Source organism: Linepithema humile, chromosome 2 (assembly GCF_040581485.1).
Source record: "Linepithema humile isolate Giens D197 chromosome 2, Lhum_UNIL_v1.0, whole genome shotgun sequence".
NCBI lineage: Eukaryota > Metazoa > Arthropoda > Insecta > Hymenoptera > Formicidae > Linepithema > Linepithema humile.
In genome coordinates this window covers 35,706,860-35,733,392 of record NC_090129.1, presented here as the reverse complement: position 1 = coordinate 35,733,392, position 26,533 = coordinate 35,706,860, and the positions used below count along the sequence as shown (strand labels likewise).

The window sequence follows — 26,533 nt, the reverse complement described above, 5'->3', positions numbered from 1 at the left end:
GAATATATTTTACTTTCTCTCTTCTGTTTTCACTACGAAAAATTTAACACTGAGTATGTGAATGTACAATATCAAATGACAATACTTTTAAGATCACGGAAAAGCGATGTTTTGTTAAAAATATATATTTACCGAATCATACAACTCTACAGATTACATATTGTATAAAACGATTACGTTATAAAAAATAAACTAAAAATAACACACTTATCCTCTCATAATATATGATTAGAAATATTTGTATGATTAAATAAAAATATAGCGTAGTTTAATAGTATCTTCTCAAATTATGTACGCGTATTATACATGTAAAAATTAACATGAGGTATATAATTGAAAAATAATGCTCCACAATTAATCGCCACGTGATATATACATGTTGTCTACAATGCAGTAAAAAAAATACCATCAACTTGTATTATACAGTTGAATAGAGAATAGAAACTCACGCGCCTTTCTCTATCAAGTTTACTTCTTCGAATAAGGCGTTCTTCAACTTCTCCTCCAATAATGTGTTCTCCAATTGTTGCGTTTGCAAACGGTTTTCTATCTCCTGAGATGCCGAATGCACCTCCATGACTTGAGTCCTGGTATCCTCGCAAAATTTCGCTAACGAATCAAATTCTTCATCCAATGCATCGTCATCCAAATCGGTTACGGATCTATCGTCGAGTTTCTTTCTCTTCCTCGCCGGTTCATTTAATATACACACGCTGTTGTCCGCATTTAATTCATGCGATATGAATTCCGTCAATACGTCAGATTTAAACCACCACGGTAACGTGCGGAAATGCTTGACGTGATTTCTGTTATAAATGACCGTCTGATCGTCTAGGAGACGTACTTTCTCCTTAATAATATGTAGTAGTATCTGTACAAAGCTGGATACTTGCAAACTGCCTGAGGTCATGAATAAGTTGCTTAAGATATCGCAGAATACGATGTTGCAGTTCGAGTCTGGTAGCACTTTTCTGCAATAATGCATGATATGCCGTCGCAGATCTTGTATATCTTCTATTGGCCATGGCGCGCTGAAAATAAGCAGGATAAATATTAAAAATATAAATATTATTAGAATTTATATATAGATATATATTAATCTAATTAATTACAGTAATACACACACACACACACACACACACGTAGATCACTTACTTCCACGACGGTAACGTGAAACTGTTCATTGCGGTCTCCAACTTTGCTCTGTATTCATCTCGCTTCCACGACTCGTCCAAGTACTCGTAACTGCACGGCATGGTACGATTACTTTTGAGAAACCGTTTTAACTCGGGCGCGAAACTTGTGTACAACATAGATTCTGGATCGGAGATTATGTCCATCAAATGATTTACAGCCTCGTTGTGCAAATCAATTACAAAATTGGGATTTATTAACGCACTTGACAACTGTTTGTTGAACATGGCATCGCCTAATATCCTGGAAATTACAATAAAACAAATGTCGAATTGTGTGTCGTATAAATTGTAAAATATTACGAAATACAATCGGATTATACGAGAAGCGAAAAATAGTAGCTTACCTCAGCCATAACTCTTCCGACAGACAAATGTCGTATACATTATGCAGATGATCCATTTCCAGCGGATTCGGCGGTGATCTGTTCATCGTCAACCATAAAACTGCGCTCTTGGTCAAATTTAAAATCACTTTGGCGGACAAATTCTTCTCGTGCATAACTGTGTACTCCGATACGTAACCAGATTCCAGAAGAGACTCCAAAACTGAGACGACGCTCTCATTCTGATTCTCCAAGTTTCCGTCATTCAAGATGATGAAAGCGAGCGGGATAGGCATCAGCTTGTGCCTTGACAATACGGCCCTCATTAAGCGCTTAGCGACAGACTTATGATCCTCCGCGGCGTCGGCGATGAACAGAAGCGCATCGGTGCCGACCAAGTTACGGTCGCTGATCAAACCCTCAAAGTGCCTTATGCAAACGTGTAAAATTTCGTACGAGTTCGGTCGGTAGACCTTCACGATGGGATCCATCGTGAAATTGTCTGGATACAAGTACTGGTTCATCGTCTTCTTATGATGCCACAACATCGTTCTGTTACTCAAGTCCGGCCAGGAGATAACGAGTTTCCAGAAGATATTGGGCGAGGGATTGATATCCAACAATCGTAGATTCTCCCTGATACCGGCGTACACGATAACTTCAATCGATTTTTCCGGACTTGTTGAATTGCTCGTCGCGTCTTCTGGTTCGCTCGGTTTCATACGCATATTTTGCACCACTATCTTCTGCTGCTTGGAGTAGAGCATTCGCGCGCACTCCTCCACGGATTGTCTCTGCAGCCAAACCGGCGTGTCCTCCAGCGCTTTCCTCTGATGTTTCCTCTTCGACACATACTGCTTCCAAATGTTGAAGCACTTGAGAATCACTCGGTTTTTAATCTTCAGTAACATAGCTTGTAACTTTCGTTGATTTTCAATTTCTGTGGCCAACACTGCATCGCACATCTCCCGAGTGACTTCGTCGACCATGTCGCCGAGGATTCTCTTGCTCAATGTATCGTACATTTTGATCCTGTCGATGTCCTCCCTCGCAACGGCGGAGCAGAGCTCACGCGTTACCTCCGCGTGCAAGCTGTTGTAAATCTCCTCCGACTGCTCGTCGAGCTGTTGCATTCTCCTCGCGTGCTCCAACTTGTTCAGTCTCGCTTTCTCAGCCTCCGATATCGCGTCTTTCTGTTCCCTCGTCATTTTATTCGCAATATCTGCACTTGCCGGTTGTATTTGCGCGGAGGCCGGTGCGGAGAAGCAAGTGTTACCGAATAACGTTGAGGAGACAGGCGTCGCATTCTTCACAAATATATTTGCCGATTTTGTCCCAGAGAAGATGCTCTTGGTTACAGTCATCGCAAACGGTGGTGCGGTGGATTCTGCATTATGCGATGTTTCCGGCTGTTTAGAAAATACAGTAGGATTGCTCGCAAATGGATTGGCAAAATTAATGTTGCCAAAAACCGCAGGCTGTTGTTTGTTCACATTCTCATCGCCAGACTGCTTGTCGGCAGCCGCTCTCACCTGTGCGCTTGACGAAGATAGAACTTTATTCTCAAGTGCACTTTGCACCTTTTGCTCAACAAACGTACCCGAGTCGGAGATCAGCGTTTTAGAGACAATCGAGACATTCGATCCGGAAAATGATACGGGCTTAAATATATTTGATTCACTGCTTGATGACTGCTTTTTAACTGACGCGAGATCCTTCACGATTCTCTGATTTTCCCGGATCGACGTCAACTTTGGTATCTTCTTCGACGCGTCCTTCCCTGTGAATTCGTAGGGATCGTATTGTTCCACAGACGAGACATCGCCGCTTTGATCTGCAGCATTGATGGATTCAGGCATCAAATTGCCATGTGCATCGAAACTATTGTGCGGCTTGTGATTCTTGTAAGTCTTCTCCGGCATTTTTCTACCGGCAATACACTGTCCGATACCGTAGTTCAAGATGATCCTCTTGGATTCTATCAAATTGCAAGCCCTGTTCTGTTGAATGCTCGCCGCAGGCATACTGAAATTCAGACGGTTCAAAAGAACATACAGTTCGTCATCCGACAAGTTCAGTCCCACTTGTTCGCAGAAATACTTAGCTTCGTTCTCGTCCTCGAAACCAAGAATGTCTATCAATTCGTACAGCGGAAAGGCCGTCGAGACGCTTCTGCAGTATGCCTTTATCATTATCGAGAGAGCCTTCAGTCTGACTTGATTGAAGTACCGCAGCAAGATGCAAGCGTTCAAATAAGTCGTCTCTCGGACGAGTTTAAAGAATTTGTAGTAGTTGTTCGAGTCCAGCGAGAAGTATACCTTGATCGCAAACTGAACCTCCGGTGAATTCTGCACGGATTTCGGCAGCTGCTGCAAGTCATACAGGAAATTACCGTTGTTTAAATTTAGCAGGACAACATAAGCTCTAAATTCCGGCTCGTTTTCGCAGGTGATACCCTTCACTCTCAAATCTTGATACATGTACTTCAATGTCTGTAGACACTTGGTCAAATTCTCGGAATTGATCTTTTTGTCAAACACGGATGCATCCTCTGCGCAAAGTCTCTCCGAGCATACTATGTGAAATCTGGCACACTGCTCGACCAATTCGACGCTGTCCACGCAACACAGCTCCTGCTGCGTAATGTCCTTCCTAATTCCTCTCGTTCTGTCCCACAGAAAGTGATACCATTCTGCCAGGTTTGTGCCCTCCTGCTCACAGAAGTCCATTATCTCATGAAGCAAGTAGCTCATAGTCATCTTCAAGGACTTTACTGGTCTCAATTCGTGGGGCATCGGCTCCTCCTGGTCCGCGGAGGATCTCGAATATTGCTTTACAGCCATCGCATGATTTATTCTGTACTCGTTCCCGTCCAGCTGTTCGTACGACGCAACTTGCCTCTGTGACTCGCGCATGAGACGTTCCTTTTCCGGACACATATCGGGGCAGGTGCCGTTGGTTACTTTAGCAGTTGCTAGCGAAGCTGGTTTTACTCGCTTCAGCCGCATGAGACGATCTCTAGCTTCCAGCACTTTGTACTTGTCTTCAGCTGTAAGAGCAATTTGATGTATTATATTTTGTAACTCCTCTACAGAAATAGTGGGCAAGAGTTTAGCTATTTGACTCTCAACGTCGAGCTTCTCAACTTTCATAGGCTTCTCAGCAACTTTTGCTGCTTTTTCAGCAGTTTTCACAACTTTTTCTAATTTTGGTATGATTGCTGTTTTTCCTACCGACGTTTTGGTTTTTATCGAAAATAACGCAGCTGCATCAGATGGTTCAACTTTTTTGCTAGAGTGTAAATTATATTCCAAATTTGACATGGCTTCTAATTCAGCTTTAATTTCATCATCGTTTGATGTAAGTAGATTTGCCACTATATTCTTTTGCAGATTCTTTTTTTTGATCGGCGACTTCACTGACGATCCAGTCCATTCTATATGAAATGTTTCACCCATATAGTTACCAATGTTGTAATATGCATTGTTCGCTTCCATCTTTGATGTATAAACTACAATGATTATACGTTTGTGCGGACGTATAGTTATTTTCACAATGTTTCCATATTTTGTGAAATATTCTTTAGCTGCTGTTTTAGTCAACAGGGTCTTGGGAACATTGGAACATGTTATTGAGTTGTTTATATCGATTTTGGTAGGCTGTGACCTGGAATTCTTCTTCAATTGTTCAAACGCTCCTGCATCCTTCAAGGCATTAGCGAATACATTCACTGTAGGCTTATATACAGTTCTTGACTTACGTTTGATGAATTTCTTCATTTGTGAGTTTGCATAATCTGAATCATTTTCTGATACTATTGTAGGTGTGGCAAAAGTAAAAACATCCTTCTTATTTGAAGGAGTACCAAAGACATGATCTGATCCCAAGCCAAAATTGATAACTTTTGAAGAATCAAATATAACACTGGGTTTAGAGAATACAAAGGAATTAGAGACTGTGCTTATTTTTGAAGCATCAAGTTCCATAGCGTCTATTTTATCCATCTTGTAAGATATTCACTTTTATTCCTGCAAAATTAATAAATATTATAACGTAATTACAGAAATATATATATGAGATACTGCATCAAACAAAATATAAAAGAAACACATAACATTTGTACGTACCACTTGAACGAAAGCTCGTCAATATATTGTCTCTCGTCAATTGATTATGTCTTTTCGCCTGTACACTGTAATCGATGTAGATCAATATAGATTAACAATAATAAATCTATCAATCTTTCTCTTTCTCTCCTCCTTTTATTCGATGCTAATACCGATCCAAACAATCCCACTGCTCATGTGAATCGTTATAACCTAACATGTGTGCGTATTTAATTTAAAAACAAACGACACAACTGCGTTCAGAAATATACAATGTGATACCGCAATTAAGGAGTATTCACATAAGCTTGCATAATATCGACCAATCACGTAAATTTAGATTTATTTAGGCATGTAATTGATCAATTTTTTTTGGAGTGCATTTAGGCCGAATTCCCACTGAGCGCGTCACGCGCGGTGTCATCCGTCGCGTCACGAATTAACCAATCAAAACATCCCATTTTATTCGCGCGGCAAATGATGCAATAAAATGGGATGTTTTGATTGATTAGGCTGAATTCCCACTGAGTGCGTCGCGTCACGCGTCACCAATCAAAACACACATTTCATATATGTGTATAATATGTATTATACAACACATATAAAATATGTGTTTTGATTGGATGACGCGTGACGCGACGCGCTCAGTGGGAATTCGGCCTTATTATTGTAAGAGACCAATGAGACGTTAATCAAAATCCCTAGAAAGCACATTTTATTTTGACAGTGCAAATTCCCTACAATCAACGAATCTGCGTGACAATGCGACATTCGTTGCGAAATTTTTTAATAAGAGCAAAGCGCGTCGTCTGCAGCCGGCTGAATCGTCACGAGCGCGCGCATTCGCGCAAATTCGCGTCATTCGTTTGTATAGTTGTACCGTATTACCGCATCAGTGAAGAACACAGCGGAAAGCATCGTTATTGGTAGGATCACTGCCATTGCTACAACGAAAACGACTGCTTGTCATTGCGCGATTTTTATGTAAACGTAAATCGCGACCGTTTCGCGATGTCCGTAGCGATCGCGATCGAAAGATTGGCATTTCATCGACAGCAATATTATCAACGACGACTCAACATCGGCACCGCCGCGCGGGCAATGAGCAACATGGCGGATGAATCAAAAGTTGCGTTCCGTTCGACTCTTGGCGGATAATGGTGAGCGGCGGCGGCGACGACGAGGACGACAACAACAACAACGAGATTCGCCCGACGAGATGCTGAGATCCCGATGACGCGAACATTCGGCGAGTATAATGCGCGTGAAATAACGAACGCGAAACGTCCCCGATCGGCGGCAACAGCTAGGGAAAGAGCGATTTGCGAGACGCGCCCGCGCCCGCCCGCGGCATCAGCGGCCATCGCCGAATCCGGTTCCGCTCCATCTCGAGTTTGAATTCCGCAACGGTCGTAATCCGAGTAAGTGTTGAACGTTCTCCTACTATGTACAAATCTCACATATAATTGAAAGTGCGAGCGTTTGGCAAGCTGTGCGGAACAGCCGCGTTAAGTGTGTCGCGCGTGAAGATTTTACGCGCGTAAAGATTCGCGTAGGCAGATCATCGCGAGTATACCAGACTTCGCCTAGTTGCCCACCCACTCTAACCCTTCTACGTGATTTACTGCGTGCTGCGTACATCGCATTAATTAAACGCTGTCATTTGCATCAACGTCGCGCTGATGACAGATCCACCTGATTGGTATATATTACTGCGCCGTACACCTGCAACTGGATCACGATGGAGGACGCGAACGAGGTCTTGGTATGCGCAGCTGAATTCATAAAAGGTAATCCAGTATGTATGCAGCTATTTCGGATTAGAATTTATTTTTAATGATATACGAACACAGATGCGTTTTTCCTTGCGACTTTTACTTGCCAATTATAGTGTGAAAGATATTTTGTAAAAAACTTGTTGATTTTTGAAGGGAGATATGTTCAAGATCTGAGATGGAAACAGTTTTTAAATTTTAATGAAAATATGAGTTTTCTCTGTAAATTTATTGAACTTAATATTAAGATCACTAATCAACAATATTAATCTTTTTACATTTATTTTTAAAATAATGTTTATTATTATCAATGCATTTGTAATTACAATTATTTTATTAATTTATTTTGGAAAATTTTGCAGGACTTGAATTTTTCTATAGGACAAAAGAGTCGTCATATTTCTAAAATTAAAAATAAAATTGTTCTTTCATTTGTCGCAAAGTGGGAAATAATTTCTCTTTTTTTCTAGATCGACTATACTTTGTAACACTGAGAACAACAATGAAACCAAAAAGTACTCCAAACACACACTACTTCAGTATTGATAATGAGTTGATATATGAAAATTTTTATGCTGATTTTGGTCCCCTGAATCTGGCCATGCTGTATAGATACTGCCAAAAGGTTAACAAGAAGTTGAAGGGTATAGCGCTTAGCAAGAAGAAACTTGTACATTATACAACAATGGATTCTGAGAAGAGAGTAAATGCTGCATTTCTCATGGGGAGTTATGCGGTAATATAAATCTTTTCTATTTATAATTTCCCTGATTAGAGGTTCTTTCAAGCAAAAGGTGTTAAGAAATTTTAGAGGTTTTTTCCCAGCAAAAGAAAATTCATATATGTGCTGAATCTAAAACTGTTCAATTGGAAAACATTTGGAAACATAATAATGTTCTTACAAGCAAGCACGATTGAAGAATTTGAAATGATAGTAACACTTTTTCAATTTGAATTTCTATAACAAGAGATCAATCCATGATGTATACAGATTTGTTGAAAGAACCTTTCAATGAATTTATGAAGCTTGATAGTAAATTTTGTGAAAAAACATGTTTACTAATACAATAAATTTATGTTACATCAGATATTGTATTGCAAACGTACAGCACAAGAAGCTTATGAATGTTTAACTAAAAGTCCGGATAGTCCTTCGTTCATTATGTTTCGTGACGCCTCCGTTGGCCCACCATGCTATCAGATATCGTTAAGGGATTGTCTAAGTGCTATATACAAGTGCCATCGACTTGGTTTCTTTAATTTTGAAGATTTCTGTCTTAAAGAATATGAACATTTTGAGAAAGTCGAGAATGGAGATTTGAACTGGATTGTTCCTGGAAAGTTTATCGCTTTCTGTGGTCCACATGCAAGATCTAAGATGGAAGATGGTGCGTACTTTTAATCAAAGATGTGTTATCAGCAGTATAAGGAGTGTATGGAAGAGAATGTGATTATGAGAGAATAAAGTGGTAGAAGCTGGTGAGTGAATCAATTAAATGAATGTTAACAAGCGTTAAAAAACGCTAGAGTGCATGTAATTGAAGCTTAAAGAAACCAAGAGAGTGACAATAGAATGTGAATGTGGAGAGTGAAGAGATTGTTTTAAGAAGCATATGTTGTGAAAGTTTCAAAATTTATGTATCCAAATTCTGTGTATCTGAATTTTGCTTGACTAATTCAGAATAAGCGACATAGCTGTATCAAATAATACAATAAGGGCAATTTTTCTACAGGTTATCCATTGCATGGTCCAGAATCATATTTTACATATTTCCGCCGTAACAACGTAACAACAATTATACGGCTTAATAAGAAGGTCTACGATGCTTCGAGCTTCACCAATGCAGGCTTCAGTCATAAAGATTTATTTTTCATGGACGGCTCGACACCAACAGACTCGATAATGCATCAGTTTCTCAAAATAGCGGAGAATGCGAGCGGCGCGGTTGCTGTGCATTGCAAGGCGGGTCTCGGAAGGACTGGTTCTCTCATTGGTTGCTACATTATGAAGCATTATCACTTGACGGCCCACGAAACAATCGCTTGGATAAGGATATGTAGGCCAGGTTCTGTAATCGGACACCAGCAACAGTGGCTAGAGAAGTGAGTATTTGTCGCCTTTTACTTTTTTTTTTTTTTTTTTTTTTTTTTAATTTTTTTTATTACAGTGTACTTAATAATTCGAAAACTATTAGCAGAAGAAAAGAGACAAATTGCTGTGCTTTTCAGAAAGGAGGCATATCTCCGATCGTTGCTGAAGGAGCCGCTGCAACCCGAAAATGGGAATCCGGTGCACGAATATGGGATATACTCGATAACTGGTAGACCAGGAGCAGCCCCCTTTCAAGGAAGTGTAAAGAGTCTAGTCGAAGACAATATGTCTGGGATAATGCATCGTGTAGACGAAATAAAATTGGACGATCCAGTACCGTCAGTAGCCGGGGCTAGTACCACATCACGATACAGTACGTTGACTCAAGGTGATAAATTGTGCAGAATCAAAGCTAGAAGGAGAGGCATATCGTCAGCTCAAACTTCTCTTACTACAAGCACAGGAACGTCCACTGTCGCGCAGTGAGTACAAAGTGTTTTCATCTGAATGAAAGCTTTTTTGAGATAGTCGTTTTAATGTTTGTTTCTATCTACAGTCCATATCTGGGACCTCTGTTACAAACCAGAAGTCAAAAGGGAGCCATTAGTACTCTAGCTGGAACTAAGGACAGAGATCTTACCAAAAGACTCCTGTCACGATCCACCGCGACAACAGTCGTGAAAAGGTTAGATACCTATTTATTTATTTATCCATTTATTTCTCTTTCCAATTTGCTTCGTCTACTCTTCCATATTCCATCTTTTTTCTTTCTCTAATCACTCTCGTCAACTGCCAATTTTTTTTTTTTTTTTTTTTAATTGCGCTTAAACATTTATTAACACGTGCTTCTAATAAAATTAATAAGATAAATTATATTTTTATCAATATTGCATGCACGTTTAAAAGACATAGGGTCTCTTTATCTTCACTGGAAATTGTAGAAACAGTTGGTTGGTCAGCAGTAGCTGTGATCCATCTTCCTGCCGTATTAGGTCTAAGCCGGCAACACAGAGCCATAACATCAACAACAATACAACAACCACCAATCCTGTCACATCTTTAACCGTATCAAAGACAGTGAGAAGGCCGAAACGTACTTCTTGCATGGCTGCACAGGCCCATGCCACAAACTCGTCTGCTAATCATTCGGTACCACAGCCACAACGCATGAATATGATCCTCAGATCGGCAGACCGAGTTACCCGCTATTCGCTCAGGCAGTAAGTTAATAACTGTCCCTGTTTCTGGAATTTGGGCCTATATTTACGGTTGTGCAGTTTTTCACATTTGCTTGTTTGACATACAAGTAAAAACTGTATTTCCCTACCCCTCTTCATTCTTCCGGTTTCCACCACTTTTGACATTTAGCTTTGCTTCATTGTCATCGCGTGTCTTTCGTATAAAAACACTTGTCTATATTTTCATCTTTTGCATTTCATCGCTCATCAAATGCAGTAGACATAAAATTTACGAGGTTTTGTAGATTCGTATTGGTTAATGATTGCATGCTACGAGTACATCCTTTGAAACACCCTACAACATTCTTCTTTACAAATCCGAAAATTCAATATTCATCTCATTTATATAGAATGTAAATTCATATAATGCAACCTTTTTATTTATGTTTTAAACCGATGTTTATTTTGTACGAATTTTAGAAGACGGAATACAGTAATCTGAAATGTTAAAATTATAGTACTGTTGTGTGTCTTTGAGTTTGATTGATTGATTGAATGATCGGCATCGCATGTGGCATGACTCCATAAGTTTCTGTTTGGTTAAAGCATGCGTTACATAACCGAAAAATCTTATATAGGCCTGGGCAAATAACAGTTGAACAGAAAAGTGTTAAAAGTTTAAATTTACCATTGATATACATATATAGTCCAGGCCTCGCAATAATGTGTACGTTACATTTAGTGCATAAGCAACGATACAAGTCGCACCAGAGGTAGCTAACGAACCGATATCATTTATTTCTGTGACTTGCAGTGCGCGCACAACAAAAAGTTATAAAAGTGCATTTATCAAATGACTAACCGATATTCCCAGTGGCGTTGGGGAGGACTGTCAGGTAACTGGAGCATCTCACCAGCGCCGAAGATCTCATCGCTTAAACCCCGTCATTCAGTAAAAAGCACTTCACACTTCAATCCTTCTTCAACTTGAGCAAGTTTTGCCCAGGCTTTTATATCATAAATCGACGAAGGTCAAATTATATATATATATATATATCTACAGTTATCAACTGCATTATTATTAAATATGGTTTTGCCATATCTGCATCATGGGATATGAATTTGTTGCAGTGATATCTAAATATGCAAGGGTCCTATAATTCGCGAATTATTGTGACATAAAAGTTCTCAAAGAAAAAAGAAACAAAAGAGGAAGGGAGAAAAAAAGAAAAACGAAATAAAAAACGATCTTTACGATTTTTGAACCCAAGCAATAGTTTTTGAAATATAAGGATTTAAAACTGGCGAATCGGACTGTATAATTAGACAATCGCTTGTTCCCTGAGTTGCGTGTATGACAGTTTAGTGACTCATGGATAAAGCGACTAGTTAACCAATTTTATTGGTTGACCAATTTTAAACATTTGTATTTCAAAAACTGTTGCTTGGATTCAAGAATCGTAAAAAACTTTGTTTCGTTTTTTGAAAACTTGTGCTACAATATCCTGATTTGTGAATTGTGGGACACTCTGTATAGCTTACACAGCTTTTAATTGTTCTTCCATTTATTAAAGTATCGCGATGCATTGTTGAATGTCTGCAAGAAAAGGGAATCAGATTTCTGTTACTATCATCTTTCCACTCTAACCCTTTGTTGGTCTCTGCTGGTCAGAATATAAGCACATGTAGATACGTATTTTAAAAATTATTTCGATTACATATATGATTTTCGTTTTTAATCATTTTTGTAATTGCCAAGATGTTTATTTTACCCTCATGTACCCTCTTTGCGACATTTATTAATGAATATATATTTTATGGTAAAGCAAGTTAAAATACACTCCTTCATATATATTTTTTTATCTTCTCGAAAAAATTAAAATTAAAATACTCATTGATTATTTTCACTAATTATTATTGTTAAATTTCTAAAGGAATCGATCTTTACTCCCTTAGATGAAGAACATTAAAAAGAAGGAGTGTAATGTGAATCCTGCATATTGCCTCAAAATTGAAATTTGTTACATTTTTGTTATATTAATATTATGCAAGTTTATATATATATATATACACACACACACGCGCGTGCGCGCGTATATACCTGTATTATATATACACATACTTTTATTGTTGTATGAAAGAAATTATTACAAGCCGGAATTGGATAGTTACAGCAAAAAAAGATTTATTTAGCATTATTATGGTATAGAGAATGTAACATATTAGAAGAGCATTAATGGTTTCGTAACTGTTGGTTTAAAGCGATGTTAAAGACCTCGAGACACTGTAATTTATATGGCACTTGTTGAAAAGTTACTTTTGTTGCTTTGAATTTGGACAAATGCATTAGAAAATAAGACTTGCAATTACCAGTGAATATGTGTTATACGTGCAGTTTATATATAATTGATACAACATATTTTTGCCGAAATGTTATTTGATGGAAAATATATCTCTAGTTAATATCTCTGTTAAGTCATAAGGCGAATAATATTTATACATATACATCTTTTATTTAATCTAGAAATGATATAAATTTTAATTATGAAATGTAAATTTTATCCTTTTTTTTTTTCTTCTTTTTTTGCGTTAACTATACGTTTTTTTTTTGTGCTAATTATATAAATAATAATAATTTTAGCAGCAATTTAATACAGATATGTAAGAAGTGTGTTATCTTCAGGTCTTTTTGTATATATGAACACACACACACACACGCGCGCGCGCGCGCGCGCAACCCACGCCCGCCCACACACACAGAATTTAATTACATAATTTTACAAGAATATTTGTCTTGGATCGCGGTTATTTCAGCGCAGAACATATCAAAAAATGTGATGAAACTGTAATATGCAAATTATTACTAATTCATATATATACAAAAACTTTTGAGAATTTTTTCATGCTTTGGAAACAGAAGCAAATAGAATTTGAATATTATACATTCAACGAATTAAAAGTAATACTTCCACATGAAAGTTTTATCGTATGATTCTAATTGGCCTGAAGATAACACAAAGGGATATTGAGTATCCTGATGTAAAGCACTCTGTAAATTGTACATAAAAGTGTGAGTTGACTATTTAGACTCTCTTTAAGTACAATATTGAAATATTGAGCTGTTACTCTTACGAGTACCCAGGCTTTTCTGAATATATATTAAGTTAGTCTGTAATAATTCCAAGAGTTGCACCTTTTTTCACATAACGGTATACAACAGGACGTACAATGTCTCAGAAAGCGTTACTTTCGCATTATTTTTATTCGTATTTTTGCATACGAATATATCTCTGATTTAATGGCTCATACACCAATTACTTATTGTGTACACACATAATGTCGTAATGTGATATATAAATAGAGCAAGACAATTTATTGAAAGATAAAAATTGTCCTAAAGATATTGCAAGAGGATTTAATTTCTATCATCGGAATCTGTCCTCGACAAGAAGGAATTGTCAATTTTGAATATCAATATTAATAATAGATAAATGGCAGTCGTAAGAGTAACGATAATTGTTGTTTATGAATCCCGTAACGATGTATCTAAGACGATTATAAAAAAAATTATTATTTTTTATGAAGTTGATATATGTAAAAAAATATAGATATGTCAATAATAGTTTAGTATATATACAGAGTTTTTAACTAACTTCAAAACTGGATCTAATTTATATATACAAACACGTATGCATAGACGCTTTTACATACACATGTAGTTTATACATATTAGAAAGATCTATATATATATAAAGTAATTGTATATTCATTTATAAAATATAGAAGTCATAGCTTCTTTTCTAATTACAATGTTTAAGGAAACATATTATTAAAATGTGATGTTTGGGGAAAAAAAATAGTCAATATGTCACTAGGCTCCAAAAGAATAGCATTTATAGTAGGGAACAATTATTTATTTTCAAATAAATGCACCATCTAAATTATAGAAGTATAATAAGTCTTTGTAACTTTGGTATCTATTAAAATATTGTGAATTGTGTATGAATTGAGCATTGTCTTTATCGTAGTGTTCAATTGTAATATTACATGCAACGAGAGACAATTATTTCGTCAAGAATGTAATTGTCAGCATCATCAAAATAAATCTCCGAAAATGTACATAAGAATTACACTGTAGCTAATTTAATGATCTAATGATTATTACGTCGCACGATAATATTACAAATGTAACACTAGTCACGATGGACTATTAGAGAGAAGAAATTGTCTTGAAGCAAAAATGTTTCTATTTGTTGTAAAAGTGACACATTTAATGTAATATTAGATTAGGATATAAAATATGAAAGAAGTATTATTTAACATTGTATACTTACACACACTTTATAAACTTTTTTTATAATTACAAACTATTAAATGTGCTTTATATATATATATATATATATATATATATATATATATATATATATATATATTGTATATTGAACATATAAATCACCAGTGAAACTTTATATTGCGTTATACACTCAATAAAGAATATGTATTTTACTTACCTTCTGAATATTCGAATTTAAAATTTTATCCTAACGCTATTCACATTTATTATTAAATATACAAGGAAAGATACAAGCCGAGTTGCACGTTCAATTTACAGACTTTATTTTCTATATAAAAAAAAGGGTATTAAGTACAAGTCTCTCGTCAGTAAAATTTGCGGAATGTCTTAAACGTATAAAATAATTTGCTACTTGATTAAAAAATATATACAATATGTAGCCAGCGCTACCCAGTGACTAGCGAATCCGAGTTCAGCCCACTTGTTGATGGTGTGACTATAGCTGTATCCTGTTTCTTGCACGTCAGACGTGTCAAACATGAGACCTAGATAAGCTAAGTGAAACATTGCCAATCCTGCGAACGCAAAATTTATCATAAAGACCCACCAACAATTGTAAGAGTTATACTTGTGCGTGCATTTTTGCTTGGCACACTGTTTGGATGCGACGCAAGCGTCGAAAGTGTCCGCGAGCATGGCTCTGAGTTGAAACTCCACGAACGTGTAAAATCCTAGAGTAAGTAATACTGCTGCCAGTTGAAAATTCAACCCGTGTAAAAGAGAGCTTATCAGATATGTGATGGTAACTGCGCCAAACTTTCCTAAACTTTTGATGCTAGGACGGAAGATATCTGAAAAACAATACGGAAACTAATTTAAACTCAGCTTTTTATCTCTAACATACCGATTTCCTTTATATGTTTCTTTGTCAATAAAATTAGTACTTTGTTACTATATTATGGTTTTATACTTACACGTTTTCAACCAATAATGCATCGGAATGTTCCAATAAATGACAACCTGAACGAGGGAACGTGGAAACTCAATGTATAAGGGCTTAACAATCGTTGACGATGACAAAGGAAATCCGGCAAAAACTAGTAATGCCGAAGCTACATACGAAATGAAGAAGTGAGACGTTCTAAAAGATAATGCGTCTCTATAAGCCATTAACCACCTGAAATATGAAAAGAATAATATCTCTTTCACATTGGACAAAAATATTACATATTTAAAAATTGTAGATACTGACTTCCAAGAGTTATCTACAAATATCCATTGCGTCCAGCAATTTGAAATGCTTAGGAAGACAAAGGAAAGGAAGGCATATCCAATGCTGCATGTTATCCACCATTTTGTGTACGTCTGCAACAGATTTTTATTTAAAAAAATTATTATCTATATTTTAAAACTTGTAAATAATTCGTCACACAGACATTTTTGTAACATATAGTGTTCAAACTGAATGCTTATTTATGCACCTGATTATTAGAACAACGGAGCAAAAAATAATCTTTAAATGATACCCATGGCCCAAACAAACAAGTTACACCACAGAACATGTAACCCAGGTAACTATAAATGTCTGGCAAATTGTTCGAGCCACTACTGTTTGTATCAATGGCAATGCTAATCGCCTTCATTGCCATGATCATGATCACACTGCGCAATTTGTGCCATATTATTGGTTGCATCAAGAATTCACTGAAAATAAATCAGATTTCTGATCCACTGAAAGCCCAAAGTAGTCTAAGAAATCACTCACTGAGACATACCAATATGCAATTATCAAAAGAGATGGTAGAAAGATCCGTATGCCTCCATGCCCCCATTCATATATATACTTTTTTGGCACACATAAAATACTATAAGAAAATAGAACAAATACCACTAATATAATTAAGGACTCCTGCACATAATGCTGAATAATAAATATTCCTATGACAACTGACAATATATGAAATATCTTATCTGATATGTATGCTGGAATATAAAAGAGCAAAAATTATTTCACTTGTGATACAAATTGACAGAAAAGAAAGTATATTTTTAAATAAAGAAAAAAAATCTTACGAGTGTGAACAAATAATCTAAATAAAAGTGTGCTACCCAACAAAGGTAGCAAATAATGTCCCGTATCATATAAACTAGGAGTGAGACAATATTGGTACAATTCATAGAGGGTTTCCTTTTCTGCATTAGCCTCTGCGTAGTCGTAATCATATTCGACATTGTTGTGTAGGCATTCATAATCCAAGCAGCCATCCTCATCATCGTAGAAAACTGTAGCACCTACATCTTCCATCACAACAAGAAAGGGGGGTCCAGTAATTGATTAACATAGCACGTTGTAAAACTGATGGTGTTTTCCTGATGATTGCCTGTTTTTATGTAATAAAAATAAAATTTATACAATAAAATGATAAAATTTAAAACTTCTATAAATAAATGTAAAAATTAATAGTACAAATTTTATAAATAAAAGGAAATATGGAAGCAAGATAAAATATAATTTTATAGTTAAAAGTAATTATTGGAGATAAAATTGAATCGTCGAAATACAAATATAAATATTAAGAGACATAAAAAGACTATTATGTTTTCCTTGCAATGTTTCATGTATGTACATATCCTGTATGATAAATTATTGCAAGAACAGTATCCCCTGCGATTTAAAAGTTTTTCGCTGCTGCACAATACAATTCAAAACATTCAAAACATTGCCGTCACGCTGACGTACATTATATATATTGTATATTGACAGGGCACTATTACATTAATTAAAAAACACTCACTAAACAATGTGTTTTCGAGTGGTCTCGATGGTCTTATAGACAATTTTCGAACACAAGTAAGAACATAACCTACAACTTGATGGGGGTTGCCGGTTTGTTTAAAATGTGGAAATTGATTTTTGATTTTAATCTTATATCGAATAAGACAGAAATGTATAATTCTCATGAATAAAGTATGCTTTGTAATTTTCTAGTTCATATTGGAAAATAAAATCTTATTGATATATAAAAGGATATTAAAAAATATTTTAGAACGTAAAGTAGAAAAAATTTGCAACAAGATTTCTTCCAAAGTGTTCCATTTTATTTACAACGTAAGTAATATGTGGTATGTATATTATATATACCACACACCAAAGAATTATACACGTATGACAATTTTCTAAAATTTTAGATAAGCTTAAAAGAATACACGTTAATATTTAATCAGTTAAATAGCTAATAAATATTTTTCTAGAACAACACAATCATTATTCAATTTTTTATCTTTTTATGATATTAACATGTATAATTACTATTATGAGGTCCAAATATGTTATACTCTTTTTATTTTATTTTAAAAAATAAAAAATAATATTATATAATAAAAATTAATTTACGATTCCTTTGCACAATAACAGTGTAAATGATCTCAAGGAGGTAATAAACCCAAACTTTGCAGACATATCTGTGCTGCTTCTGCCTTCGCTTGTTTTTTGTTAGGACTTGCGACACTCGGCTTATATTCAATGCCGTTCACCTTTACCTGTAACATGTAAAATATATATGTATATACTTTTGCAAAATATATATTAACATAAATATTCATAATAACACACTACTTACTTTGAAAAGGAAATTCTTTCTATGATCTGGTCCACATTCAAAACAAAGCTCGTAAATTGGTGCTCCAAGTTTCTTCTTTGAGCAATATTCTCCCAAGAGTGACACTGGATGTTTACCTAGAATGTGTGAAATTATTGCAAATGATTAGATTTCATTCAAAATGCATATTTGCTAAAAGCAATGATACATTTCAAAATAATCACGCAAATAAAGATAAATATACCTTCCAATGTTTTGACGGCTGGCACCATAGGCTTCATAGGTTTGCCAACTTTCTGCGCAATATCTTGCTCAGAGACTAGTCCTCTCTTGTCTAATTTAACTTCTAGTTGCAGTGGTTCCAAGGCCCCTTCTTTATTCTTGCCTAGACCTTCGCCAGGCCGCCATCCCATCTTCTGCAGCAATGCCATACCCATCCCACCTGATACAGGCTGTGCTGATACTAATTGATCCTAAGTTCATTGGATTAGAAAATAACGCATTTGTTTTATTATATCGTCATGTGTATACATGGCATCAAAATATGAGTTACATATCCTATTTGAGATCAATATGTAACTGCTATAATAACAAACTTGTACATTAGATAGGACATATTTCAAATAAATTAACTTTGTTGTTTCATGGAAGATATATCTTATTATATTCTTAGTTACAGTCTAAAACCTCTGAGTGTGTGTGCGTAATATTGAAGTGTTGAAAATATAATTAAAATAATCTGTTATATAGTTTACATAAGAATACTTACCGAGCGAACAATAATTTCTGCATCAGCCTGTAGAAGTTGTTTCTTCTCTGATGTAACTAAGTGCCTGTAACAAACCCTCAGGTGGATGCAGACTAATGCTAAATATCCCAGCTTTACGATTAAGAGGCTTCTGATGAAATCCTATGAGAAAGCTGATGATAATTAGCAGTAATCTCACAAGAGCTCATTATCTCACTCTTCATGGTTGCAAAAATTCACTGTGCTTATGTGCAACTTAGAACCCATTGTCTATTAAACAGTTAGTTCGATGTATAAAATAATTTAATTTTATTTCACTTTATGCTTTACTATAAAACACTCCTGGAACAGAATAAACTTATTGACTGTATTTTGATGAACAATTCTATCTTTGCCATCTTTACAATTTGCATTGAAATAATGCTCCTGTGTCCATGCAGGCACAGAATCTACCTCTAAATAAGAAATAGTCTGTGCCTACAATACAGTCTCCACTAAACCAACATCAACTTTTTATTGATCATAGCAGAGACTATACCTGAAAACTTGTTACAGGCAATATCAGTGTGTCAATGGTGTATTACTAAACAATGTCAGGTCAAAAATCTTAACAAAACGATGTTTTACTCAAGCTGTCTCTTGAATTAAAACATTATTATTATTATTATTATAAGATATATTGGACCTGTTTCATTGTTTAGGAAAAAAAGAGAAAGGAATCAAAGTGAACAAGTGTGCAAAGATGCATTTACATATCAAAAATATTGTCCTAACAAAAATTTTAATTGGATTTCAATTGGATTTTAAAATATTATGCATCTTATTAAATTATTATAAATATTAAAGAAATTTGGTACTTTACAGTTTATAAAAATAGTATTTGATTTGAAAATGCATTACACATCCAAGGTTTTTTCGGTACGATTGATCTGAGGAAAGATTTTGGGAAGTGAAATGGAATAAAACGCGTAATAATAATTTTACCTTACGTGCCCAGGCTTGGTAGCCTGAAGATAGCTCTGCAGGTGTGAGCAGTTTAACTCCTGTACTTCCAGTAAACTGACCTGGTATCTGCTTACTTTCAGCCCAGGTTTTCATCTACAAACAAAGTATACATGTATATACAAATGTATAACATTTATGCTTTCTTCAATGGTGATTATGTACTAGTTAGTTTTATTCTTTTACCTCGTTTTGTGCTCGATGCATCGCATTCAAAGCGTTTGTATCATTCGGATTTTCCCTCAATTTTCTCATAGCTGCCAATTTTTCAGACACTATGGAACCAATGTCCACAGTCTGTAATAATAAAAATTTGTCATAAAATTGAATCGTCTCGTTGTAAATTAATTGTATAATACTTTATGATGATATGTGTTTGCTTGTTTATTCTACCTCTGTCTTTAATGGGAAAACAGTTGGTGCAGGTAGGGGAGGCGGCTGTTCTGGCATAGATGGTGGTGGCATTATAGCTAGTGGCTCATTTGTAGAAGCTGGTACAAATATTTTTTTTGGTTCTGGCTTTTTTGGAGTAACAGGTACCCATTCGTTTTCTGGAGACAAGTATCTCATTGCATAAATATATAAGTAAGCAAATGGAGATACAAGCTATATCTTAAAGCTCTTACCACTCCTTCTATGATGTTGTCCACTCGAGACAGGAAACTGCAATCGTAGCTGATTTGATGTTTCAGTTGTTTTTTCTTGAAAGGTTTTCGTCGGCAATTGTTTGGCATCCTGAAAGAGATGTTTTTTTTTTTTTAAGGCCTTCATATCGATACTGTTTGTAAAATAAATAAATCTTGTAATATTATTTATATAAAACCGTGGCTTTATACCTACCCTAATATTCATTATGATAGAACTAGGCCTTTCTTTTAGAAGAAAAGGGTGATGGAATCCTTTCTCAGATTCACTCTCTTCACCTTCGGAGGAGATACTAGATAATTCGCCTAATGCTTCAGAATTTGACAAGGATTTACAAAAATCTGTGAAAACGTATACACACAATCACAATTAATAGTAAATACTTATAATTTATATAATTATGATAAAATAAATAATTATCATGCTAGTGATATTAATGTATAAGTGAAAATAACCTGTAAGTTCATCTACTGTTTTCCCACCAGATTGTATGGCAGCGATAGCTTTATCTTGCTGAGCTAGTGGTAGAGTTCCTTGTTTTATCATGTTTATAGCATTTCTCCTTGCGATTTCTAAAAGCTTCTTTTTGTCAATTTCTATCCGCTCCCTAATAAAAACATAATATCATGTAAATTGGATACACAAATAATTCTACATTCTTCACAAGCAATTCGACATAACACTAACTTCCTCTCTTTACTTCTACTTCGACCTCGTGTATATTTGTCTCTAGTTCTATTTTCACTGCGACTTCTATGCCTGCGCCGTTCTCTGCTCCTGTCTCTGTCACGCCTCTCCTTGCTCCTACCTCTCTGTTTTTCTCTTCCACCGCTCCTACTGCGATATGAACTGTATCGTGTTCGTGATCTCGATCTTTTTCTCTCTTGCGAATGACAACTCCTGCTTCTTTTACTGTCCTTGTCTCTTGTGCTCCTGAAAATTAAAATTATTGTAATCTCTGCTCATTACAAATTCCATCTTTATTTAAAAATCTTTTTTCCAACCTTTTTTTCTCTTTCTCTCTCAAGACCAACCTAAGATCAGTCTTTGAAGCGACTGATCCTCTTGTTGGACTAAACACTCTGTTTCTTATTTCATCTCTACTCAGGCTTAACGACGGTGATCTATCTTGAGGCGGAGTAGGACTCAGAGTGGGTGTCCTATTCTCATCGCTGGTGCTATCAGACAACTCGCCATCTTCCATTTTCGCAGCTTTCGCTTTCTGCTTATTTTCTATAGCTTTCACCGTTTCACTATAAACGGTGCTATTTTTGAGATCCTTTATCAGTATTTTTCCTTGAGAAGGTTGCTTTAATTTCTCTATTTGTGAAAAGTTATTTATATTATACATTGTCTCTTTTGTATAAAAGCGAGCTAAAGATATCTAATCGAGAAGTAAAAGAAATTAATGTAAAAACAATGTAAAAATTACCAACAAACAAAGAACAAACCAAGAAGTTTAGGTATCATTGGTCCATCAGATTCATCATCTATTTTCTTTGAAATAGGTGGCAATGGTGGACTACTAGTGCCATCCACAATGTTATCTATTGCATCTGGTTGTTTTTTTACATGTGACTGATCATATAATTTTGTTGCATCATTTTTACTATCCTTTTCTGATATATCAAAGGACTTTAAATCGCTTTGTTTTACACTCTCATCTAGTTTTGTCACTTTAGCTTTAGTCTGACCAGAGTCCGACGATTTGCTAGAAATAGATCCATGTCTTCGTTTGGATTTCTTCTTATGTTTCTTTTTCTTTTTGATGCCTGATCAATGTAAAAAAAGTGCACAAATTACAAAGTGACATAAAGTTGGATAATGCTTTCTACGTACCGTTACTCTCTATGTCACTATTACTATCTGAGGAATTGTGCCTTGATTTTTTCTTGTGCTTCTTCTCCTTACGTTTATGTTTCTTCTTGAGCTTTTTCTTTTTCGTGTGAGCCTCCAATTTGTCGGCTTCGACATGATCATCTGGAACTTGCTGCTCGCTGTTCTCTGGTGACGCCACGCCATCGTCCGGTGTGTCGAAAGTATTGAAAAGTTCTGTTAGGATTTCATTGGACGATTTCTCGGGCAATCCAGGCTCCGGCTTGATTTTCACGCCGTCAACACCGACGGTTGTGATCAGGTTAGCGATGTCGAATAAATCTGCCATTATGAACGATCATCAGCCTGTTTACATCATATCTCTGAGAATTCCAGAAAAAATAAGTTCTGCAACTAATTCAACGTGTACGAAATAACACTTGTTGTCGATATTATTTCATTATGTAAACGCTACGAAAATAAGTGATTGCGATCAATTTCAATCTAACCTAATCTAGAGATCACGATCGTTAAGCAATATCGCATCGAACGATTGTCTTATGGAGGATTTACACTGCGTCCGATGTCCAACATACGACGTCCGATATCCAATAATGGAGCTTGTTTTCTAGAAATTCTAACTAGAGATATTTTATCATTCAGGCCGAATTCCCACTGAGCGCGTCACGCGTCGACGTCATCCATCGCGTCACGAATTAACCAATCAAAACATTCTATTTTATTCGCGCGGCAAATAATACGATAAAATGGGATGTTTTGATTGGTTAATTCGTGAAGCAACGGATAACGCGACGCGTGACGCGCTTAGTGGGAATTCGGCCTTATTGAATATTGGACGTCGTACGTCGGACATCGGACGCAGTGATGCGCGTCGTGGGATTTTTTCCCGTACGGAACCTCCGTGCGCATGTGTAAGCTGACGTCACAGCTAGACGTCGGCTGCTATCACAGGGCTTGTTCGTTTTAGCTACACTGGGGCTGCTCTGGGTCTGCTCTACACAGGATAATACAGGACAGATAAATAGTTTGTCCTGTATTATCTTGTTTAGAGCAGACCCAGAGCTGCCCCAGTGCAGCTAAAACGAACAAGCCCACAGATGTATTTATAGAGGTACGTTCCACTTGGCGATCGCAACGCTTGTGGAAACATTTTATCTTTGTTTTTCATCGAAAGTTAAAGAAAGATAGATAATGTTCGCGAGCGTTGCGATCACCAAGTGGAACTCAGTCTAGGTGTACTATAGGGGATATGATAGTTTTCCCGCGTTTTTAGTGACACGCGACATATTATAGTGCATTATAATCAATTACAATTGAAATCAGCTGATATTGTGAAAGAAGAGGGTGAGTTAAGCCTTGTGTCCACGATACTAGAACTCGGTCCGAGATCTCGGACTGAGGGAAAGTTACTAGAACTCGGATCATGTACACACTGAATTTGGATGCAAAATTCGAATAAGAAGCTCAAACAAAAAAATGCGTTGCGTCCATTGAGTAAAAAGAAACAGGAGGGAGCATATACTAGCCAGGACTAGGCAAATCCGCGGATGGATGTACGTCATGGCAGCCATCTTGAGCGACCACTTTTTGAAAGTGAGAGGGAATACTCGAGCATAGCGGCAAGCGGCATACCGTACGCCGTACGCATTAATATGCAGTGTATAGTCTTTTATGCAACAGTGTATGGAAATAAACTATCAAAATGGTATACTGTAGAGCTTGTGGCATAACAGCAGCAGCTCGAAATCATAGAATAACGTTTCATCGGTTAGTATTATCAACAATAATGAGATTTTTATTTTGGAGATTATAATCATATGTATAGTATTGTGAAATTGTAGATTCACAATAATTACTAAATAATTTTCACTCACAAACAGGTTTCCGAAAAATCCGGATCAAAAAAATGCATGGATAAATTTTTGTAAGGACGAAGGATTTAATATAAATTTAGATTTTAGATTTTAACATTGCTCTTATGAAAATACTGCACGAGTGCAATCCCAATGAAAAACGCCATTAAAATTTGGTATTATTGTTGCATATTATAGTTATTTTCTTTTAATTGTACATTATTTCCTAATTAAACATAACAAGTCATTCAATATTGGCGCCCTTGAGCGGTCATCTTGAGCGACCACTTTATATAGGTTGCGTTCCGTTTCGCACATTATGCGCACGAATTACATAGAAAACGTTCCGTTTCACTCAATGCGCGCATGAACAGCGCTTAGAATTCCCTAGATCCCCACCACCTGCAGCGCATAATACACGCATCAGCTACCTCAAGTTTGAGTTGCAGCAGCTTATGCGTTCCATGCGATTACGTAATTGCATATGGCGATTGATAGCGATATTGTAAAAAGTGTCAAAATAGGAAGAGTCATTGATGATTCACTACTATTACTGTCACTCATTTCATCAATTAAAAACATTGTCACATTGATAGCGCAATTTATTGTGGAATCCATTTTGGGCCGGTATTCATAGTCCGTTCTTATATTCAAGATCGTCTTAAGCACGAACTTATATTCGCTTTCTTCGTCAGACACAATCTATGTTTGACGAAGAGAGCGAATATAAGTCCGTGCTTAAGACGATTTTGAATATAAGAAGGGACTATGAATACCGCCCTTGATTTTCCGCTTCTAATGCGTTCAATATCGTTCCGTTTCAAAGCATGTATCATGCGCATAATGAAACGAAACGCAGCCAATGCGCTAAGCATTAGCGATGCGAACGATGCGTGCTATGCGCAAAACGGAACGCAACCATAGTCACTTCCGTCCGCACTTTTAAAACCAAACGCTCCCTCCTGTTTCTTTTTACTCAATGGTTGCGTCCCATTTTTCGGTACGAGTTATTGCAAGTTATTAGATTTTACTAGTTTCTTTTACTATCTGTCAAGACAAAATATAAGATACTTATAGCGTTTTCGAGTAAACGGGGTTTGAACGATCTAGGGTTGATCAATCACTATTTTACTATGAATGCAAGTCATTCATTGGTGGAGAGGTTGCAATGACGTCATTAACCAATCTTGGGTCGTTCAAACCACGTTTACTCGAAAACGCTATTATAGTGATACGAGATACTGTGAACAATATAAATAATATTTTAGTAAGTAATTATAGAATTGAAAAAATAAGAGAAATATAATTTTTAAATAAAATAAATTAATAAGATTAATAAGATTAATAAGATTTACATAAGTAGTTATTATTAGTTTTAATGCAGATTAAATTAGACATTAAAAATATATTATAACCTATATATACATATTATTTTTCAAGAAAAGTATAATAATATATAAAATTGATTTTCAGTAAAAACTTCTTTTATAATAAAAAATGGATAATAAGGAAAATGTTAAAATTTTATTAATGTTATATCAACAACATCCTTGTTTATATGTTACAAAAAGTGTTGATTATCATAATCGTATGAAACGAGATCAAGCTTTACAGATAATCTGTAATCAGTACAAAGAATTAAATGGACAACTACTAACAATTAAAATTGCAAAAAAAGAAATTAATAATTTAAGATCACAATATCTGGACCATCTAAATGAAATAAAACATTCGAAATCAAGCGGTGCATCACTTGATGATATCTATAAAACCAACTTGATGGTTGTTTGAAGATATTAGCGTTTTCGAGTAAACGTGGTTTGAACGACCCAAGATTGGTTAATGACGTCATTGCAACCTCTCCACCAATGAATGACTTGCATTCA

At 35.9% G+C, this 26,533-nt stretch overlaps 4 protein-coding genes across 11 annotated transcripts; 1 reads left to right on the top strand and 3 right to left on the bottom strand.

Annotated features, from left to right (window-relative positions):
- Nucleotides 1-109: 109 nt before the first annotated feature.
- Nucleotides 110-6,087, bottom strand: xmas (RRM_XMAS2 and SAC3_GANP domain-containing protein xmas). Its single transcript, XM_012379392.2, has 4 exons — nucleotides 5,647-6,087; nucleotides 1,541-5,547; nucleotides 1,156-1,437; nucleotides 110-1,031 (listed from the first exon to the last, which is right to left on the bottom strand). The coding sequence occupies exons 2-4, from the start codon at nucleotides 5,521-5,523 to the stop codon at nucleotides 446-448; spliced, it is 4,851 nt and encodes a 1,616-aa protein (XP_012234815.1). The 5' UTR covers nucleotides 5,524-5,547; nucleotides 5,647-6,087; the 3' UTR covers nucleotides 110-445.
- Nucleotides 6,088-6,344: 257 nt separating this feature from the next.
- Nucleotides 6,345-11,879, top strand: Cdc14 (cell division cycle protein 14). Of its 3 annotated transcripts, none has more exons than XM_067350026.1 (8): nucleotides 6,345-7,415; nucleotides 7,871-8,136; nucleotides 8,488-8,788; nucleotides 9,134-9,503; nucleotides 9,630-9,974; nucleotides 10,049-10,177; nucleotides 10,485-10,712; nucleotides 11,485-11,879. In XM_067350026.1, the coding sequence occupies exons 1-8, from the start codon at nucleotides 7,367-7,369 to the stop codon at nucleotides 11,525-11,527; spliced, it is 1,731 nt and encodes a 576-aa protein (XP_067206127.1). In that variant the 5' UTR covers nucleotides 6,345-7,366; the 3' UTR covers nucleotides 11,528-11,879. The 3 variants fall into 3 exon arrangements, with proteins under 3 accessions (XP_067206127.1, XP_067206128.1, XP_012234820.2); XM_012379397.2 differs by having other exon boundaries at nucleotides 6,347-7,415; nucleotides 10,434-10,712; XM_067350027.1 differs by lacking the exon at nucleotides 10,485-10,712.
- A 3,391-nt stretch (nucleotides 11,880-15,270) lies between these two features.
- On the bottom strand, nucleotides 15,271-17,885 carry por (Protein-serine O-palmitoleoyltransferase por). 4 transcript variants are annotated; one of them, XM_012379280.2, is made up of 7 exons: nucleotides 17,760-17,885; nucleotides 17,038-17,345; nucleotides 16,740-16,947; nucleotides 16,446-16,668; nucleotides 16,217-16,329; nucleotides 15,939-16,141; nucleotides 15,271-15,815 (listed from the first exon to the last, which is right to left on the bottom strand). In XM_012379280.2, the coding sequence occupies exons 2-7, from the start codon at nucleotides 17,267-17,269 to the stop codon at nucleotides 15,373-15,375; spliced, it is 1,422 nt and encodes a 473-aa protein (XP_012234703.1). In that variant the 5' UTR covers nucleotides 17,270-17,345; nucleotides 17,760-17,885; the 3' UTR covers nucleotides 15,271-15,372. The 4 variants fall into 4 exon arrangements, with proteins under 4 accessions (XP_012234703.1, XP_012234702.1, XP_067206146.1 ...); XM_012379279.2 differs by having other exon boundaries at nucleotides 15,939-16,329; XM_067350045.1 differs by lacking the exon at nucleotides 17,760-17,885 and having other exon boundaries at nucleotides 17,136-17,275.
- Nucleotides 17,886-18,041: 156 nt separating this feature from the next.
- On the bottom strand, nucleotides 18,042-23,334 carry Son (Son RNA binding protein). Of its 3 annotated transcripts, XM_012379419.2 has the most exons (13): nucleotides 22,798-23,330; nucleotides 22,410-22,730; nucleotides 21,963-22,278; nucleotides 21,646-21,891; nucleotides 21,414-21,565; nucleotides 21,154-21,299; nucleotides 20,940-21,048; nucleotides 20,707-20,864; nucleotides 20,500-20,610; nucleotides 20,296-20,409; nucleotides 18,808-19,036; nucleotides 18,585-18,700; nucleotides 18,042-18,504 (listed from the first exon to the last, which is right to left on the bottom strand). In XM_012379419.2, the coding sequence occupies exons 1-13, from the start codon at nucleotides 23,120-23,122 to the stop codon at nucleotides 18,391-18,393; spliced, it is 2,457 nt and encodes an 818-aa protein (XP_012234842.2). In that variant the 5' UTR covers nucleotides 23,123-23,330; the 3' UTR covers nucleotides 18,042-18,390. The 3 variants fall into 3 exon arrangements, with proteins under 3 accessions (XP_012234842.2, XP_012234843.2, XP_012234844.2); XM_012379420.2 differs by lacking the exons at nucleotides 18,042-18,504; nucleotides 18,585-18,700 and adding an exon at nucleotides 19,333-19,396 and having other exon boundaries at nucleotides 18,895-19,036; nucleotides 22,798-23,334; XM_012379421.2 differs by lacking the exons at nucleotides 18,042-18,504; nucleotides 18,585-18,700; nucleotides 18,808-19,036 and adding an exon at nucleotides 19,426-19,653 and having other exon boundaries at nucleotides 22,798-23,334.
- Between the last annotated feature and the right edge of the window lie 3,199 nt (nucleotides 23,335-26,533).

Coding starts and splice junctions, on each gene's coding strand:
- xmas (XM_012379392.2), bottom strand. CDS start 5,523: ATGGATAAAATAGACGCTATGGAACTTGATGCTTCAAAAATAAGCACA. Junction 1,438..1,540: donor TCGGAAGAGTTATGGCTGAG/GTAAGCTACTAT, acceptor TGTAATTTCCAG/GATATTAGGCGATGCCATGT. Junction 1,032..1,155: donor TTCACGTTACCGTCGTGGAA/GTAAGTGATCTA, acceptor GCTTATTTTCAG/CGCGCCATGGCCAATAGAAG.
- Cdc14 (XM_012379397.2), top strand. CDS start 7,367: ATGGAGGACGCGAACGAGGTCTTGGTATGCGCAGCTGAATTCATAAAA. Junction 7,416..7,870: donor CGCAGCTGAATTCATAAAAG/GTAATCCAGTAT, acceptor CTTTTTTTCTAG/ATCGACTATACTTTGTAACA. Junction 9,975..10,048: donor GGAACGTCCACTGTCGCGCA/GTGAGTACAAAG, acceptor TTCTATCTACAG/TCCATATCTGGGACCTCTGT.
- por (XM_012379279.2), bottom strand. CDS start 17,269: ATGGAAGATGTAGGTGCTACAGTTTTCTACGATGATGAGGATGGCTGC. Junction 16,948..17,037: donor TAGATTATTTGTTCACACTC/GTAAGATTTTTT, acceptor TTTATATTCCAG/CATACATATCAGATAAGATA. Junction 15,816..15,938: donor GCATTATTGGTTGAAAACGT/GTAAGTATAAAA, acceptor ATTGTTTTTCAG/ATATCTTCCGTCCTAGCATC.
- Son (XM_012379419.2), bottom strand. CDS start 23,122: ATGGCAGATTTATTCGACATCGCTAACCTGATCACAACCGTCGGTGTT. Junction 22,279..22,409: donor AATGATACCTAAACTTCTTG/GTTTGTTCTTTG, acceptor TTTCACAAATAG/AGAAATTAAAGCAACCTTCT. Junction 20,865..20,939: donor ACAACATCATAGAAGGAGTG/GTAAGAGCTTTA, acceptor ACTTGTCTCCAG/AAAACGAATGGGTACCTGTT.